The 19,528-nt window shown below is 47.5% G+C and overlaps 1 protein-coding gene across 5 annotated transcripts in view; it reads right to left on the reverse strand.

Moving 5' to 3' along the window:
• Nucleotides 1-19,045, reverse strand: part of TRIO (trio Rho guanine nucleotide exchange factor) — a 354,351-nt gene extending 335,306 nt beyond the window's left edge. For 2 of the 5 annotated variants that reach the window (XM_025451456.3, XM_025451455.3), the window contains exon 1: nt 18,437-19,045. In XM_025451456.3, the coding sequence (XP_025307241.3) occupies nt 18,437-18,593 (157 nt within the window). In that variant the 5' untranslated portion in view covers nt 18,594-19,045. The remainder of the gene's footprint in view (nt 1-18,436) is intronic. The other 3 variants (XM_025451453.3, XM_049105660.1, XM_049105659.1) reach the window with 3 other exon arrangements.
• Nucleotides 19,046-19,528: the final 483 nt, after the last annotated feature.

Consider the following 19,528-nt stretch of genomic DNA (forward strand, 5'->3'; position numbering starts at 1 on the left):
AACCACAGCTCAATTACCATCAACCCAGGAGATAAAAATTATCCCTGACTGGTACTATCAAAATAATAAGGCAGAGTATGAAATCTATAACTGGAACTGAAAAAAACAGCAAATTACACATGGGTTCTAAAAGCAGAGGTAGAGAGGCCAGTCCTACAATGCTTTAAATATTCTCCCCACCGTCCATCACTGCCATCGTGTCCTGCGTGTGTGTGACATATATAACACCCATTTTAAATCTTGGTATGAAGTCTGCCATTTTTACAGAGTAAAAGTAAGAACTGATATTTTTAAATGTTCTCAAGTGTCAGTACAAAGAATATGGGCTAGAAGAGTGTTAGATTACAAGCCATCTGTTCTGATAATTTACGAGGGGATTTCTCTAATCTCCTTCAACACTACACAACATCTCTATGGCAACACAGTAACTTCAAATTCAAGTTTGGAGGGCTAATTGTGCCTTTAGTCTGTTCACATAGCAGAAAGGCAGACTGGTTGGCAAGCTCCTCAATGAACCAGGATCCTCTCCCTCAGGAAGGATGTCCTAGTCATAAACGAGCTATGCTCACTCTGTTACCTCCAGATACATAAATGAGATGATTCTGCAAACTGCACAGATCATATCTTACACAAAACTCACCATGGCCCAATAACCTACAACCGATACATGTGCCTTGGCATAGCTGAGTGGTTCCTACATCAATTATGCACCTGAATTACCAGGAGGACTTTTTCCAAGTATGGATTCCAGGGACCTATTCTAGAACTACTAAATCAGAATCTCCAGGGATTCTGGAATTCAAAAAAAACTTTCTAGGTGGGGCACCTAGCTGGTTCAGTAGGAAGAGCATGGGACTCTTGATCTCAGAGTTGTGAGTTCAAGCCCCATGCTGGGTGTAGAGATTACTAAAAATAAAAAAATTAAAAGCTTAAAAAAAAAGTTTTCCAGACGATTCTGATATAGTCCAGGTTGAAGAACCACAGGTGTAAATCAAAAGCATTTGCCATGCCTCTACTTGGGGCCCGCCCTGACAGCCCAGCAGTTCACACTCACAAGGAATAATCACAACCCAAAGACACCCAAACCAGAACACAGTTTGCACAATGTGCCAGCCAACGCTGACAGCCACTGAGGCCGGGAGAGGTGGGACAAGGGCAGTTTCCCAAAGAAGTGACCCTTGAGCTGGGCCAGTTAAGACAGCGGAAAAGAAAGGGGCACACCCAACACAGAAGCAGGCACAAGAGCACGGACACGGAATGGAGGGCAATGGGGACCAGAGAGGGGCTGACAGGGGCAAGACATCCCAAAGCTTCCTTTGAGGCTGGCCCAGCTAGCCTGGATGGACTGACAGGGTCTGTGACTCACGCGTGGCCTTGGTTACAGAGTGAAGAAAAAGAGAAGCGTGGGTCATGGAGAATCGAGAATGTTTCTGCCCTAGTCTACCAAATCCTCACCTGTCACACAGGGAAGAAAACACCCGGTACATCAATAAATGAGAGCTAGTATGCTGTCTTTTTAAGAGCATCTCAAATTTCATTTTCACCTTGAGAGCAATTCCAATTATGTAGACTTGAGCTAGTTGATCACCTCTTAGAATTTTAATTTCTACATTATTCCCCAGCACATTTTTAAAAGAGGCCAAAAAAGAGAATGTGCCTAATCATCTTGCCTCTTTGGAATATAAACTCCCACTGGCCAGAATATTATTTTTGTCTCCTCCAGCTGTATGGCACCTGGCATGTTGATGCTGCTCAAAGGATAAGCAGCTCATTCATGACACAGTGCCACGTATATTGAATAATGCCCATAAAGTCCTTTGAAGATGAAAGCCACTTCAAGTGCTAAGTAATTCTGAGCAAGGCATTTGAGACCGGGAAACAAAGATGACAGAGCAAACACCATAAAAAGGTCACCACCCAGCAGGAAGGCCCTTGCTGGGCCAGACCTCTGGTCCCTCTGCAGGCATGCCACCCAGCAACCCAAACCCCAACCTGCTCTACATGTTCTTACTGCGTACAGTCAGGGGGAAACGCCTCAAAATGCTAAAAGGAACACAAGTCTGCAGTGGTTCGGGGTGGAAGGCTATTTTCTAATCCCTTTATACATTTGGAACAGTGACAACAAATGAGCTCTCTTCAAAGTCTTCAGGGGTTTCTTTCTTTCAGTGAACATCCCCTCAAGAAATTTCAAAGCCCCACAAATTCTTCTTTCTGAGAAGTCTCCTTTTAAGTGAAGCTAAAATACTCTGGATGAAGCATCAACTCAGTTCTAAAACAGGCACAATGAAAATTGCAGCAGAGCATATGTGATTTTATGCAAATTCATAGTTTCTGTCTTGGAGTCTAACACGAACTCCGTGTCTCAGCCGTGCACGCAAGTGAGCAGAGCGGACGCCAGTGTTCATAAATACAGAACACACACTAGCAAGAGCACCTGACTGCAAGTTTTAATGTGAAAATCATTTTTAATAGCACAGGAGAAGGTTGCCTCTCCCTTCAACATCCCCAGAATGTTTATTTGAAAGACTGAAGTACTACCAGCTTGAACTATGTCTGGTGTGCCCTCTGCTATCCCAAAATACACCACCCATGAGGAAGCAAAAGATGCCCTTTCCTTTTTGACTGAAACTCCCCTAAAACTTTCATCCTGAAAGTTACCAAATATACCATCAAACCACAATGGAAGTCCAATTAAATCTTATCCACAATGCTCTCTTTCAAAAGTGACTTACTTGTTTTCCCTTCCTGACACCAAATCCACCCCCTCCCAAAACAAAAATATGAAGTAGAAAGGTCCCTAACGGGGGGAGGGGAGGTGGACATCAGCAGGCCAACCCTGTGTTCACCCAGATGCCCACTTTGGAAAGAACGTCACTCTGCACTCTGCATCCTCCTGCCTGTCCCTAAGAGCTACTTGATCTGCATGCAGCAAGTTAAAGAACCTCTCTGAGCTCCCTTCCTCAGGGATCAAATGGATATCACTGTCTACCCTGCAGGGGGCTAGGAAAATTAAATAGCTGGTGCATAGTAAGCACCCCATAAATGGAGCTGTTTAAGGATATGATATGTGTTACCAGTTTAGCAATAAACTTTTTTCTTTTCTTATTGATATACGATGTGCATACTATAAAATTCACCATTTAAAGTATACCAGTCAGTGGTTTTAATATATTCACGATGCTGTACAAACCATCACTACCCCCTAATTCTAGAATGTCTTCATCACCCCAGGACTTTCCCCAGAATGCCTGACCCATTAGCTGTCATTCCCACTCTCCCTTGGTATGACCTTTTATTCTCCAAATTTTGAATATCAAAAGCCTTTCCTCCTTAAAATATTAATAAGCAAATTATGATTCTACTTTCATGCTAAAATGTCTAGTTGTAGGGCTTCTAGAAGTACAGCGGCCAAATTTCCCAGAACATGATCAAACAAGCATGAAGACATTTATAGGAAATACAGAACTCGAGACTATGTCCCAAAATAAGGGCCTATGTTCTGTCATCATTTAATGGAGAAAAACACCAAGCAGCAAATACTTTGCCTGTAACATAAGATCTGCACCCGCCATTCTGAGATTTCTAGAACTGAGTACACACAGACCCACTTCCCAGAAACCCACACCAAAGCAGAAACCATGCAGCCACATTCCATTTGCTGCAGGTGGTTTCTGGGAAGAAACATTTGGTCAATGAAGGGCAGCAAGCAACAGTCTCCCAAGTCATGACTCATGACTCATTCCAGCACAGGGACTCCGCTCCTCCCCCTACTCACAGAGTATGCTGGATTCTGAAGATCCCACCCACCTTGGCCTCTCATCCTCTCTCGCTCCCACTCCCCCTCTTACGGCTCAACATTCATTCTTTTCATCTCAGCATGCTTTCCTTTCTCTTTCTCTGTTCCGTCAATTAGTACATAGAGATGAAGATGATAAACTGTCTTTCCCACAACAGGTGTCATCTTCACAAACTGTGCTTATCAGAAATTAATCTCCCTTTCTTTTTTGGCAACTCCTTATTTTTCAATTTTGTGCTCACCATCACCAGAAAGTAAGCCGTTGATGGAGTGTGGCAGCCCTTTCCTTAAACACACCTCTGGGGAGTTCCAGCGTGTGACTTCATCTGTTTTCTTTGGATGATTAACTGACAAATCTCTGAGCTGAAAAGCTGACCACTAACTGCCGATTTGAACAGTTTGAAATTGAAGATGTAGATTCGCTTATCACAGTGATGTGGGTTAGCATCTGAAACTACTTTCTGCATATCCTTGGATTGGGTGAATCAGTAAAGACAGTGAGGATTGGGTGAGCCTTCACTGTCAGAGAAGGGAATTATGAATTTGGAAAAGGGAAGACTTGGGGCACTGGATGGCTCGGTGGTTGAGCGTCAGCCTTCGGCCCAGGGCCTGATCCCAGGGTCCCGGGATCAAGTCCCCATCGGGGTCAAGTTCCCCCAGAGGGAGCCTGCTTCTCCCTCTACCTGTGTCTCTGCCTCTCTCTGTATCTCTAGTGAATAAAGAAAGGAAGGAAGGGAAGGAAGGAAAGGAAAGAAAGGAAAGAAAGAAAAGGGAAGACTTAAATGCACCCTGGAGCTGTGGGCTAGAGTTGAAAGCATGAGTACAAAGCCATCGTTCTTGTTTTAGATCAGTGCAGAAAGAGCAATAGGTGTACGTACGTGACATATGCGTGTGAACATGTACGCTTGTATACACACACTTTCTTGCTCTGTCCAAAGGTTCTAGAAGCAATGACAGCCTGTAACAATGAACACACAGAGGCCCAGTCTGTGTTTCTAAATACCATTTCTCGGGCAGCCCCGGTGGCGCAGCGGTTTAGCGCCGCCTGCAGCTCAGGGCGTGATCCTGGAGACTCTGGATGAGTCCCACGTCGGGCTCCCTGCATGGAGCCTGCTCCTCCCTCTGCCTGTGTCTCTGCCTCTCTCTCTCTAGCTGTGTCTCTATGAATAAATAAATAAAATCTTTGAAAAAATAAATAAATAAATACCATTTCTCTGCTAAAATGAGAAACGGAGTAAAAATCTTAAAAAAAGAAGAAAAGGGGGGGCACCTGAGTGGCTCAGCGGTTGAGTGTCTGCCTTCAGCCCAGGGCATGATCCCAGGGTCCTGGGATTGAGTCCTACATCGGGCCCCCCACAGGGAGCCTGCTTCTCCCTCTGCCTGTGTCTCTGCCTCTCTCTGTGTCTCTCTCATGAATAAAAATATTTTTAAAAAATAAAAATAAATGAGAAACGCCTGGTCACACAACTACAGTAAGAAAAGTCAAACATAAGCCTGGAACATCTTACTGTGTCAGAAAATAACAAAGTGCTCGGGACAAATCACAAAAGATAAAGGAGCCAGTTTGATAGGACTGCCACTGGCCAAATCCTGGAAAATTTGAGCAAACAAAATAATGATAGCCAAGGATTATAACCCATTGAATAAAACAGGAATCCATGAGGACACAGTTACATAAATGAGTAAAGTAGGGCAGAACAGAGAGCTCTTCCTTACGGTAGAAAGCCAGGGACACACAAGAGGAATAAGGAAGTTAGACAAATCACCCATTTCATAACAGAGTAATCACTGATTCCAGCAAAAATATCAACAGACGCTACAACCAGCAAATGAAAGTCAAGAAAGAAACAGGATTTTAAATGGTCTCAAATTATCTCCAAACAAAACACTAATTATAAGGAAAAAATACAGGGGAGAAACCTGGTAGTCTCCACCTGAACCAAATGACCCATGTGGGGTCACCAACAGCTGCGTCCCTGAGGGGGCGCTCCGGGAGCTTCTGCCAGAAATACACGCCTTGGATCTAGTCACGAGGAACCCTACAACCCACACTGAGGGATGGCCACCTGAACAACTGACTAGAATCTTCAAAATACCAAGGTAACAAGAGAGACTGGGGCAATGTTCCAAATTAAAGAAAACCTACGAGACGCAACAACTAAATGCAATCTGTGGTCCTAGATGGAGCGCCAGACCAGCAACATCTTTTAGTAGCCAAAAAGGACATCTCTGGAACAACTGGCAAAATTTTACTAAAATCAGTAGATTTACATAATAAAATTGTATTAAAAATAATTTCCTGATTTGGATCATCATGTAGGACAACACTCACTGCTCTTAGAAAATACATAGCAAACCACATATAGAGGTAAAGGCATCATCACCTGTGCAAGGTCCTCTCAATTGGTTTGGAAACAAAACACCATGTAAGTTGTATATGCACAGAACACGCACACGAAGGGCAGGTTAGCCTGAGCATGCACGCACTTGTGGGCAAGCAGTAACAGCAGGGGAATCTGAGTCTGAGTGCCTGCTCTGTGGAAAGCAGTTCAAAAATGAAACAGACTTACCTGCCTCCCCCAAAAAGACCAACAAACTTTAAATGTAATCAACAATGAAGACAGGAACCAACTAAATAGCCAAAAATAATACAGCGAAATCCCAATTTAAGTTGACAATGGATTTGAGTTTGGTACCTCTCCTGTTGGTTTAAAAATCAAAGATAAACTATAACAGCCTGTCAAAAGTAACCCACAATCTCACAGTAAACAGCAAACCAATCCTATTTTTTAATTCTAGAATTTTTAAAGACAAGGATTAAATATGGGTACCTGGTGGCTCAGGGCATGATGGGGGGGGCGGTCTGGGCTCCACGTGCCCCTCTCCCCCCAGCTTAGCAGGGAGTTTGCTTCTAACCTCTCCCTCTGCCCCTTATCCTGCTCATGGGCACTCTATCCTCAAATAAATTATCTTTAAAAAAAAAAAACAACACAAGGCTTTGGGGCCCCTGGGGGCTCAGTCAGTTAAGCGTCTGCCTGCCGTGGGCTCAGGTCTCGATCCTGGGGTCCTGGGATGTCCCCCCATCCCTCCCCATCGGCTCCCTGCTCAACGGGGAGTTCGCTTTCTCTCCCTCTCACCCTGCCCCTCCCCCACCTCGTGCAGGCTCTGTCTCAAATAAATAAAATCTTTAAAAAAAAAAAAAGAAATAAAAATGAACAAACTTATAACTTTTAGAAACTCTGAGCAAACCAGGAGGAAATGAAGTGTAGATTTTCAGAGTGCAACACACCTTCTGGTTATATAATGTCTACATGCAAGACACCAGTGTTTTAATCACCCCCCGCTGAACTATTAAAAAATCTAAGGGAGGGCAGCCCAGGTGGCTCGGCAGTTTACCGCTGCCTTCAGTCCAGGGCATGAACCTGGAGACCCAGGATCGAGTCCCAGTATGGAGCCTGCTTCTCCCTCTGCCTGTGTCTCTGCCTCTCATGAGTAAATAAATAAAATCTCTTTAAAAAAAAAAAAATCTAAGGGAGACATGGAGTTACTGAGATACACACAAAAACAGAACGTGCTGTGTGGAAATGATGCTGGGAGTTCCCTGTGGGGATAAACCTGACCACACATCCCGTATGCTCGGGCTACAGTGGGGAGGGGGCCAGACTCTTCTATTCCCCAGGACCACAACACATCAATATCTACAGGCACATTTCCACAAATAGCAGCAAACGAGTAAGAGGCTGCAAAACAAATAGCTACACAAAGGGAACCCAGGAGTCACCACACCCACCTTATGAAACTGTCCCCAAAAGAGCAGCTGAGCAGCTTCTGGATCCTCTCCACTTCTCCACCCCAGTTCCCTTCCTCAGACAGAAAGGAAGCCCCAGTCATCTTTATAATGTGTCAGACACAGCAACCGGCTGACAAACTCCCCCTCCCTGGCCAGCCTCTGCGCACCCTTCCCACACTTCACTCTGCCAACCCTAACAGCCACAGAGGAGATTTCCCACCCAGACCTCAGTCCAAGTCCACACAGCCAGGGAACAGAGGACCAGCATTTCTAACAGGATTCCTCCCAAGACTGAGACAGGTGAGAGCCAGTGAAACTCATAGAGCCAACACGCCTCAAATGAAAAGCTAGGTTACTAGGATTATTTATGTAAAAAGAAACAGCACTTTTAATTAGGTGAGAAGAGGAACGGCATAGAAACCAAATCATAGGGCCCAGAACAACATGAAAAAAAAAAATGCTTCCTATATCCTAAAATCTTTCTCTCAACTTCGCTTGATGTGTGACTTGTAAATTATAGCTTCGATCATCAACACACAAGGACATACATATTCAATGTTAAAGATTTGCAAATTACAACATAAGACCCTAGGGAAGGTGTAACTGGGTGAGGGTCATTTCACTCTCTCCCTCCATGAGGGAGAGCAAGGGCATGCAGGGGAGGGGGGCGGGTTGTGGTCTGGCAGCCCAGGGCTTAAAGTCCAGCTCAGGCCCTTACACTCTGCACAAACTGAGGCAGGTCATTCAACCTCATCAGAGGCTGAAATCCTGACCCTAACACAGAAGCATCCACCTGCTGGAAGTGGGGGGTTTGGAGGGAGGCAAGAGGATGTGATTTTATTTTTTAATATTTTCTTTATTTATTAATGAGAGACACGCAGAGAGAGAAGCGGGCAGAGACACAGGCAGAGGGAGAAGCAGGCTCCACGCAGGGAGCCCGACATGGGACTCGATCCCGGATCTCCAGGATCAGGCCCCGGGCCGAAGGCAGCGCTAAACCGCTGAGCCACCCGGGCTGCCCAAGGATGTGATTTTAAACAAGAAAACACTTTGCATGGTATCTAGAATTAGACACTCAGATGGCAGTCAGTGCTAGCAGTAATAGAGATAACAGAAAGACTTTACCAGGTTTTCTTAAAGGACAGGATTGGCACTAACAGTATTTGGAGAAAAAAATAAACATGATATTTAAAATATCATCCTCTGACCTTACAAGCAAGTTACTGCTTTCGGAATGCACTTATTTTACTATCTCATGAAGCATAATTCTAAAGGTGCTATCTGACCCCCTGATGACCAGGGGTCCTGGCCCTCAACCCACTATGGCAACTGCTGCTAAAGAATCACATTACGGCAAAAGCAAGGAGAGCACAAAGAGGCAGGGGACAATTTCAGGTCTGCCATCTTCCCAGTTTCCAAACAATGGCCCCAAGTGCACAAGAAAGCTGTCACAGGACATTTACAGTGATCCCGCCTCAATCCTGCGTAGGGCTTCCAGTCAAAGGGTCCCAGCAATCTGGCTCAGGAGACAGGTGCCATCGTGCAACGGGGCTGATTCCTTCTGTGAATTCGGCAACCAGGAGAGTTCACAGGCACTGCCATGAGCAAGGAGAGAAATCCCTAACGACGAATCCTGCAAAGTTTGAATCTCAAGCACTGTAGTTAAACATTGGGAAACAGACAAATTGTGCAATGCTGAAAAAAAAAATTTTTAAGACTTTGTTTATTCATGAGAGACACAGACAGAAAGAGAGGCAGAGACACAGGCAGAGAGAGAAGCAGGCTCCACACAGGGAGCCCAATGTGGGACTCGATCCTGGGACCCCAGGATCACGCCCTGAGCCAAGGCAGACGCTCAACCGCTGAGCCCCCCAGGCATCCCCAAAATGCTGAAATTTAATGACTCTGCCATGAAGCCTCTTTCATGAGGAGCTGCTCTCACACAGACAACCTACCAGGAGCCACGTACACTCAAATGTCATATGAAGAAAATGTTTAGCCTGGAAACCATCAAATTAAATTAGCACCAGTTCTCATGGCTCCTGAACCCAAGATATAGTAGGACGGGCAACAACATTTAGATGGAGGTGAAATAACTCTAAAATAAATGTGTAGGGATCCCTGGGTGGCTCAGTGGTTTGGCACCTGCCTTCAGTCCAGGGCATGATCCTGGAGACCCAGGATCAAGTCCTGCATCAGACTCCCTGCATGGAGCCTGCTTCTCCCTCTGCCTGTGTGTGTCACATGAATAAATGGGTGAAATCTTTTAAAAATATATTTTTTTTATTTTAAAATAAATACATAACGTGTGAACTATATCCTGCCCCCGTGCACTCCGATTTTTCAGTTAGTCACAGTCCCAAGCAGGCTACCTATCATCACCGTGGTACTGCAAGGGCAGCAAGGGCTGGAAATAATTTCTCAAAATCAAAGAGAGGTAAAAAAGCTACCTACAAACAAGGAACACCTGTATGTTTAGTACTGGGCTAATGAGGAATTTATTCCAGTTATTTGGATGCCAAAATATTAAATAATTTAAACTTAGAGATTTTGCTACGTGACCCTAGTTAAAAATATTTATAATAACATTCTAGTCAAAGTATTGTTTCCCAATATCTGTGTGTGCCTTCAGAATAAATAACAGAATTGTACTTTGGGGCTCTTACTAAAGCAATAAAGTTATCCAAAAACTAATAAAATGTATATTTTATTCCTGCAGATCCTAGCACATCTGTTATGCATAACAAGAATTAAGTAAAAGTAAATGCAACTAAGAAAATGTAACACTAAGAATTCCAATGAACCAGGAGTACCCACAGGTTTGCAGAAATGGTGTTCAAAACATGGGCTATAAAGAATGAAACTCTGAAATGTGGATCAATGTCAGAACAGGAAGTAAAAGGAATTACAGTGGAAGACAACCTCTTACAAATGTTTCCTATACATAATTTGCAAATTAAAATTAAAAAACTTTGTCCTAGCAGCACCTGGGTGGCTCACTAGGTTAAGCGTCTCCTTCAGCTCAGGTCATGATCCCGGGGTCCTGGGATGGAGCCCCACATCCAGGCTCTCTGCTAAGCAGGGAGTCTGCTTCTCCCTCTTCTTCTGCCCCTCCCCCTGCTTGTGCTCTCTCCATCTCTCTCAAATAAATAAAATCTCTAAATAAATAAATAAAACACTTTGCCCTAAAGCATACATGTCATTTATACATGTCACTTTGTATATACTAAGGGATATGGCTTCTTTAAAACAGATTTCAAATATCAGTCTCTGATGTATTCATTCATATCTTCTTTTTGCATTGAAACCCCCAATTCCACAGAATTCCAAAGTGAGGTGTTCTGTAACTTTTCCAAGACCCATACTCACACACATGAAAGAAAAAGACACCAAGAAGCCCTACCTAAAGTATTCAAGGATTATGCTTTCAAATTTGAATTGTGTTTTTCTTAAGTTCAAGAATAGCTTTATTTTGTGGTTATGAATCTTATATGTGGGGACTACCACTTTAAAAATTACTAAATTGGGGCAGCCCCGGTGGCTTAGCGGTTTAGTGCCGCCTTCAGCCCAGGGTGTGATCCTAGAGACCGTGGACCGGGGATCGAGTCCCATGTCAGGCTACCAGCATGGAGCCTGTTTCTCTCTCTCTCTCTCTCTCTCTCTCTCTCTCTGTATCTCTAATAAATGAATATATATATATTTTTTAATTACTACATTGGTGGCAGCCCGGGGGGGCTCAGCAGTTTAGCGCCGCCTTCAGCCCACAGCCTGATCCTGGAGACGGGGAATTGAGTCCCATGTCGGGCTCCCTGCATGGAGCCTGCTTCTCCCTCTGCCTGTGTCTCTGCCTCTCTCTCTCTCTCTCTCTTATGAATAAATAACTTTTTTAAAAAAAATTACTTCATTAACCATCAATACCACAAAATCAGTAGCTGCAAATTCAATTAGTGACATGAAGGCCTGAGAACAGAGGGCAAATGACCTCAGGCAGATACAAACATGGGAACACCACTGCGTCCCCCAAGTGAAACATCCCTAGAAATTCCTTCTTCAACACCAGGGTTGTTGAGACAGTACAGACCATCCCACATGTACTACACTTCTATTTGGACAGCAACAAAACCTCACTAGAGTGGGAAATTTTGCAGAAAAATGGTGATTGTTCATATCTAAAGATAGGGTTCCCTTAAGTCAGCAGACTTTGACTTACATGCCATATGGATTCCTCAAGTTAACACTTCTTACAGAACCCAAGGAAAGGATCTTTATTTCCCCACAACTCTCTTTTAAGTTACCCTAGACTACCCCTAGAAATTGCCAGAAGCTTGGTCCACCCATTGGCAGTCAGTGACTATTGTTCTCTCTCAAATCAATAGAAAATCTTTCCAAAATAACTCAGTTTTGTTCTAGTTTACCCAGAAATTATATTGGATTTGAGTTTTGTTTCATAACTATTTACATATCCTTGATTACTAGTGGAGCTGGCATTTATTTGTTGTGCTTCTTAGAGTTACCTGTTTGTCTATTTTCCTATGGATTATCTTACTGATCTGAGGAAGCCCTTTTTTCCTCACATGTATAGAATTCTTTGATTTGTAATAAATGTTCACTCTCAGTTTGCTGTTGGCCTTTTTTAAGTGCTATGTTTTAAATTAATATACAGTGAAGCTGACTGGGGGGTGCTGTTCTATGAAACGTAATACATATAATCAGCACCAAAGCCAAAATACAAAACAGTTCCATCATCCTCATACTGTCTGTAGTCACACCCTCCCAAACCCTAATTTCTGGCAACCAACCAGTCTGTTCCCTGTCACTGTTCTATCTTTCCTAGAATGTCACATAAGTGGCATCATGCAGTGTGCAGCCTTTTGAGACTGCCTTCCTTTACTCAGCATTAGCTGCATGGACCATTTTATCTGTTCACAACTACACTGTTTTAATGCTAACAGTCAATCCAATTGCCAAGGGCCTACAGCCCTTCCCAGCAGCAGGACAATAACAAAGCAGCATACCATATATTTCTTTTCTGGACCTGCAGAGAAGAGGAAAGGGCTCACAGAACTCACAGGATTCTGTAGAAACCCTTCCTAAAGAAAAACCAAGTGCAATTCGTCACTGTCCATACCAAGACTACAGATGGTAAGAAAATAAGCCTGATTAACTCACATGAACACCACTAACCCAAAGTACTCTAGACCTAGAATCTATTCTTCACTTCAACTAATGTCTTCATTAAAGCTTTCTCTGTCAGTATAACCACTAAAAGGTACTAATATATGACAAAGCCCAAATAGAGTAATGCTTACAAAATACAAGATTTGCTCTACAGATTTCTCCACACTCCTCACCAACCAGACAAAAGTAGACATGTGGCTAATTATAATAGTCGGTAATCTAAAAGTCAAGTATATTATCACAAACGAAGTTCTTTATTTCCACAGTACATCTGGCATTAGACAAATATTACAGAGTCACACTGAAAAAAACCCCAGAAGCTACACACTTTCTCCAGCTCAACAATCTATGGCTCATACTTGGAAAGTCTGCACACACTTGCTCTCCCGCCCCGGTCATATCACCTTTCCCAAGAAGACAGGTGGCTAATAATTTGTTTTGAGGGGCTTCCTCACATGGAAAGGAACAAAAACAGAGGAAATTAAAGTAACAACTATTCAGTTAGCAAACCAAATGTCCCCATGAGTGAATGAGAAATAAAAATGAGTACTTAACACACTTGCCAACCATTGAACAGGAGAGCAAGAATTTCCCATAAACAAGAAGGTCTGCAAGCAAGGCTCAATGAGGTCAAAAAATTGGGAGACAACAGTAGAAATTCTAGCCAGAGGCCTCCTTTTCCTCTTAAATAAATTGGCAAAGGTGGAGTGAAATCAGGGCCCTGCAGGGGCTGGGCTGAGTGTGGAGGCAAAGGTCCCAAGAGCAAAAGCCTCCACTATAGGCAAGCAGGCCCAGACATGGTGGGGAGAGGGCAGATGGGAAGGCGGCAGCAAACCAATGCCGCACAGGCCTGGTCTCAGTCTCTAGCTTCTTTTCCTGTTTAGCCCTTTCCCCTCAGTTAAGAGGTACTGCGACAGGAATCCCGAGGGTGGCTCCAGCTGAATGACGCATCAGCCAGAAATCCTAAGTGCCAGGGTCACTGAGCAGACTCTGCATCCATGCTCATTTCCTTGCATGCCACTCTGCTAAACAGCTCATCAGCAGAATCTGCAGCAGGACGAGAGAGAGAACTCTGTCTAGCTATCCAATCCCTCCTACCTCTCTCCAACTGTGGGCCCATCCAGATCACTGCCTGCAATCAGCTTCAACGGGGCTGAGAAGCAAAGAGAAGATATAAGAGACCACATTCTTCATCCACAAGGCAAATAACACAGTCACCCCTGGTAGCTCACCCAAGTCCACTCAGCTCAACACTTGGGGGAGGAAGGAGTGAGAAAGGACATCAGAGCAAGCCACCACCTTCCACCAGAATGCACTGGGATTCTCCCCCAAATCCATTTCTTCATGGACCAGGAAGCAGCTACTGTTCCTGCCAGTGGCACTACTCAAATCTGTCAAGACAATGCACTTAAGGAAATAAAACCAATTCATTATAAAATTGAGGAAGAATGAAGGGGGTTGTTAAGACTGCTTTGTATAGTAAACTCATCCCTACCAACAGAAGTGATTTTTATTTAGGCAGTGAAGTGTGACTATTGATTAAGAATTTGACTTTTCTCTGGAAATATGCCATGGATAGGAGATGAAATTTTATTTTCTCAGTAGAGGAATCAAGTAAATAAACTTACAGACCTCAGATACAGCTGATTTACATTATGACAGCTTCAAATACATCTTGAACTTTCAGTTAGAAACAAATCCCAAATTTATCATAACATTTAAAAGGTCTAGAAAGACCAACCTAAACACTTATTTTTAATATACATTTGAGAAACATATTTAAACACACAGGCTTCGTTTTGAACAGAACCACTTGTGTCTCTTAATCTTGGTTAATCGTTTAAGTCATTAAATGGCTTCATTTAAATCCTCATTTGAATTTCAGATAAACTGCAAAGGGAAAAATACAATATCCCTCATCAATAAGTCAATTTACAAGGTCTCAATGAAAAGTTTCTTTCAATGATTGTTTTACTGCTCTTTGACTTCTTGAAAGTCACTTACAGGATCATTTTTATCTCTTTACTTTCTTCTGAAACTGAGCTTCACTGCCGCAGAAAAAGGAGAAACTGACATTCACTCTCAAATTACATTTTTTTCAATTCCCTTTTTCAAAATATTGAGGGTAACAAGGACCAAATTCATAAAACAGTAATTATTACTGGTGCTCACAAAGACCAAAGCTGCCAGATTTCTAAACACACAGATGTAGCATGGAAAACTCACAGGCCAGCTTTGGGCCTCCACTTAGGTTTTGTCAGAAGCATATATACCAAGAAAAGCTTCCCTCAGTGCCCCATGAGGAAATCATCATATCCAAACACAAAAAGACATGCACACTGCTCTGTCACTAAGTAACAGACTCAATTTTCTTCACATATTCCACAGGAAGAAAGTCTATAGCCAGGAGCCCAGAATAAGATCTAATAATGAAAGAAACCCAACACAATGGGCCATGACGCTTCAGAATAACCACAAACCTTTATCCTCTGCACATTCATCTAATGCCAATGTAAAACATGCCAGGCAGGTTAAAAATAATGCATTTATGTAAGTAACGACCACCACCACCACACCCCCCCCCACACACACACACACACACACACTCACACTCTTGCAAGGTTAAATAGAGAGCTCTGAAAGAATGATTTACTGCCATAAGAATAGAACCCCAAAATAGATTGGCAATAAAAGTGATTGGTCCCAGTGGGGTTGAGAACTAATGTAAGCAAAGTCCTGGCCATGAGAGGCCTCCAGGAAGAGTACAGGAGTTGGGGGTGGGGGAGGGGTGGACTTCCTGACCCTGACCCCACCTCTACCAGAGTTCCACTCTGAGCAAGCACCCAACCTCCTTAGAAGCCTGATTCCTTTTTTGTAAAATAAAAAAGTAAAAAATAAAAAAACTGAACTGGCTCATATCTGTGATTCTCCACCCCCTTCTTTTTTCCTGTTGAAATCTGCTTTATCTTTTCTGGAGCTGAGGTCTGTACAAAGGGGAAAAGTAGAGCTGGAACTTCACAAACGCAGAAAAATCTTAGTTCCCCTTTAAAACGCCATCACCATGTATTTCTCTTCAATCCACTTTGACACTAATTGACCTGCCTGCTGGAGCCAGGTTTGTAACAGGGAGAATCAGGACTGTCAAAAATGGATAGGTAGTTTTCCATACCAAGGACCTGAGTGGGGAATGGAATGACAACACACCAGCTAAGTCCTTGGGTGAGGTGGATGCTGGGTGCTACCAAGCCGAGGGAAAGGGGGATCACTGCTCTGGAGCCATGAACTACCCAAAGAAAAGTGGAGAGTAACCATTAGGTGCTGGGGGCTCAGGGGAAGCCACAGAATCTGAGCCGTTTCCCCACTGACCCCTCTCGAAATGCAAGTCCTAACCCCAGCACCCAACTCAACTCTGGCAGGTGGCAGCGCCCCTGCTTGAGCACTTCCAGTAATGGAAAAATCACATGGCAGCCCATTCTATTCCTGAACTGCTCTAATTGTTTAAAAAGCCCTAATAGGCTGAAGACTTTCTCTTTCTTTCATCCAACCATGGGTACCAGTTTTCAATCCAGGACTACAAAGTTAAAATTTAATGCAGGACTAAGAAGGAATAAAAAGAAGGAAAGAAAATAAGGTAGCCAAGCAAACAGTCCCAGGGTTGAGAAATGAAAGGCAACCAACAGAAATGCTTTATCTAGGGCACCTTGATAATCTTGTACCAGGCTCTTTTTGAAAAATGTTCATAGCCTAATCTGTCCAATGTGCACAATGAGAATCTTTTTTTTCCTGTGTTTCTACGCCTTAGAAAAGAATAGCAGATTTTACTGATGGACTTGGCCTCTCCTTTCAGCCATCCATACTCAATCAAAGTCAGGTGGAGGCTGCCTCCCCCGCCTGAGCCACTCTACCAGGTGAGAACCCTACCCACACTCCTGCTTCATCTGTCCGGTCCAAACCCCCCACCCAACCCCCACGAAACCAACTGAATGGTCCCCCCTCGACCCTCTGCTAGACATCACTGTCCTAGATGCTGCAGCCAAGATCTAGGTCAGGGATTCAGAGCTGCCCAAAGGAGGGAAACACTTTAAAAAGATGTTCCAGACTGCCCTTGGGATGGGACAGGGCAACTGCTACTACTTAAAATCTGTTCTGGCTCCTGATTCCAAATGAAACAACTAAAAGTATGGCTCATCAAATCATTTTAGGGGGTGAAAGAAAGGAACAAACCAGTGAGAGCACTGCCTGGTTTTGCCCAAGACTGAGCCTGACCAGGAGCTGGGGCGTGGAAGCAAGCGCAGGCATAGGGGTTAGGCATGGCCACCAACAGACTTCTCTCCTCAGATAAATCCTGGTTAGGGCTCCAGTGACAGGGAGCAAGTTTTCTGTGGGCATCCAGTCCGACCTGATGTCTTTTGGGCTCTTCTGAGCCAAAGAAGTAAGTTCTCTACTGTTCATAATAAAGATGTAAGAAAGTCCGGTCTCAAAAGCACCAAAAATTCCATCTCCAGGGCACAGGAGGCTTTCTAACAAGAGAGGAGCTGAATTCTGCACAGAATCTATTATTCTGTGACAGGTGGTAGAGACCGAGAAAAGACGGGCTGGACTAGCTTCAGGGCATGAAGGGAAGACGTCCCAGCTCTGCTATTAAGAGGTAAGACGATACACCCCACCCTCTCCCCCCAGAAAAGCTTTCCTTTCGAGGAGTTCATGATTTCCGAAACCTTTGCTTTCTGCAAGGACCTCACGCAGGGAGGGAGCACTGGGAAGTATATTAACCCGCAGTGACGCTGTACCGTCATTCCCAGCCACATCCAATCTGTTAAAATGACTCAAAAATATCCCCGCTTGGCAAAGATCAAGCCAGCCGGGGGAAGACAATACTCAAGCAGGATCTCCCGGCGCTGCCAACTTGCGTGTGTGACCACCGGCCTCCGGCAGCAAGCGGCTCCTGCTGACCCGGATCACCGGATCCCAGAGGCCCCGAGCGCACGCGCCCCCCGCCCGCCCCCTCCGCCCCCTCCGCCCCCTCCGCCCCGCAGCGCCGCGGCTGCGTCCTCCGGCCCGGGCCCCGCATCCGCCGCCGCCCGCACGCGCGAGCCGAGCCGAGCCGAGCCGAGCCGGGCCGGCTGGGCGGGGGGCGGGGGACCGGCGCGGGCGCGGACCGCGGGGGCCCGGGGACGCCCGGGGACGCCCCGTCCCGTCCCGTCCCGCCCCGCCCCGCACGCCGCCTCCCCGCCCGACCCGGGCCGCCCAGGCCGCGCCCCGCGGGAGCTCGCGGCGCGCAGTCCGCGGGGGCCGCCCCCGGAGACAATGGCTCCCGCGCCTCCCGGCCCGCCGCGCTTCACCTCCCCGGGCGGCGGCTGCCGGGGCTGCGCCGCTTCCCAGAAGCCGACAGAGGCCGGGGGGGGCGGGCGGGACTCCGGGGTCGAGCCGCCGTCCCGGCCGACGCCGCCCCCCCGAGCCGCGGCCTCCGCCCTCGCCGTCCCCGCAGCCCTTCCGCGGCCCCCCCGCGGCCGAGACAAAGAGCCGGCGCCCCCCCCGCGGAGCGGTGGCCGCCGGGGCCGGGCGGGGCCGGGGTCCGGGGCCGGGGTCGGGGCCGAGGCCCGGCCGGGGTGCAGCGGCCCCGGGCGGGCGGGCGGGGGGGCGGGGGGCGCCGGCGCCGCAGTCGCACTCACCGGAGCGGAAGAAGGCCGCTATGTCGGCCAGGTCCTTGGCCGCCTCCTCGGCCCCCTCGCCCGCGCCGCCCCCGCAGCCCGAGCCCCCCGCGCTGGCCGTGGCGGCGGGGCCGGACGACGCGGCGGGGGCGGCGGCGCCACCGCTGCTGCCGCTCATGGCTGCGGCCGCGCCCGGCTCGGGCCCCGCGCCCCTAGCGCCGCGTGCCGCCCGCTCCCCGCGGGGCCTGGCGGCGCCGAGCGCCCAGCTGCCCGCACCCGGCGCGCGGACGCGGAGCTCCGGGGCGGCGGCGGGCGGCGGCGGCGGCGGCGGCGGCTCGGCCGGGGGAGCGCGCCCACATAGACCGGGACGCCGCCCGGGAGCCGCGAGCCGGCCGCGGGGCGGGGACGCGGAGCCACGGCCTCGGCGGCGCGGGCCGAGCGCGGGACACGCAGTCGCAAGGGCGGGGGCCCGCGGCCGGCAGGAGCTCCGGGATCACGGGCGCCGGCGGCAGCCGCGAGCCTCCATCTTGATTTCAAACGGGGAAGGAAGGAGGGGGAGGGGGGAAATCACGGCCGAGGGAACCCGGGTGAAAGGAAAAGGGAGAGCGGGGAAAGGAGCCGAAGGAGAAAAAATAAAAAGAGAGGGGCTTCGGGAATTTCCGGTGAACATCGTCAGGGCCCGAGCGTGGGCTCGGCGTGGGGCGGGGCCGCGCGGGGGGCGGGGCCTGGCGGGCGGGGGCGGGGGCGGGGCCGCGCAGGGAACCCGGGCGCTCCGAGCCGTCCGCCGCGGCGGCTGCAGGCCCTGCCGGAGCTGGAGCGCGCGCGGCCGCCGGGGCGAGTCCTTCCCGCGGCGAGCTCGCCCTCCCCGCCCGCGGGACCGCGTGCCTCGGCTCGGGCCGCACTGGCCGAGCGGCGGCCTCCATGGGAGTCGCTGAGGGAACCCAGGGCCCGTGCACAGCCGGGGGCGAGCGCGGCGGGCCCGCAGCTCCCGGGGACGCGAGGCTCTCTCGTCTGAGAAACGAGATTCCAGACTCACGGCGCCTCTGTCCCTGATCCGCCGAAACGCTGAGAACGGGGAAGGCGCTGGTTGCCGGGAAAACCGAAGGGAATGGG

Source organism: Canis lupus, chromosome 34, assembly GCF_003254725.2.
Source record: "Canis lupus dingo isolate Sandy chromosome 34, ASM325472v2, whole genome shotgun sequence".
In the NCBI taxonomy this organism is placed as follows: Eukaryota; Metazoa; Chordata; class Mammalia; order Carnivora; family Canidae; genus Canis; species Canis lupus.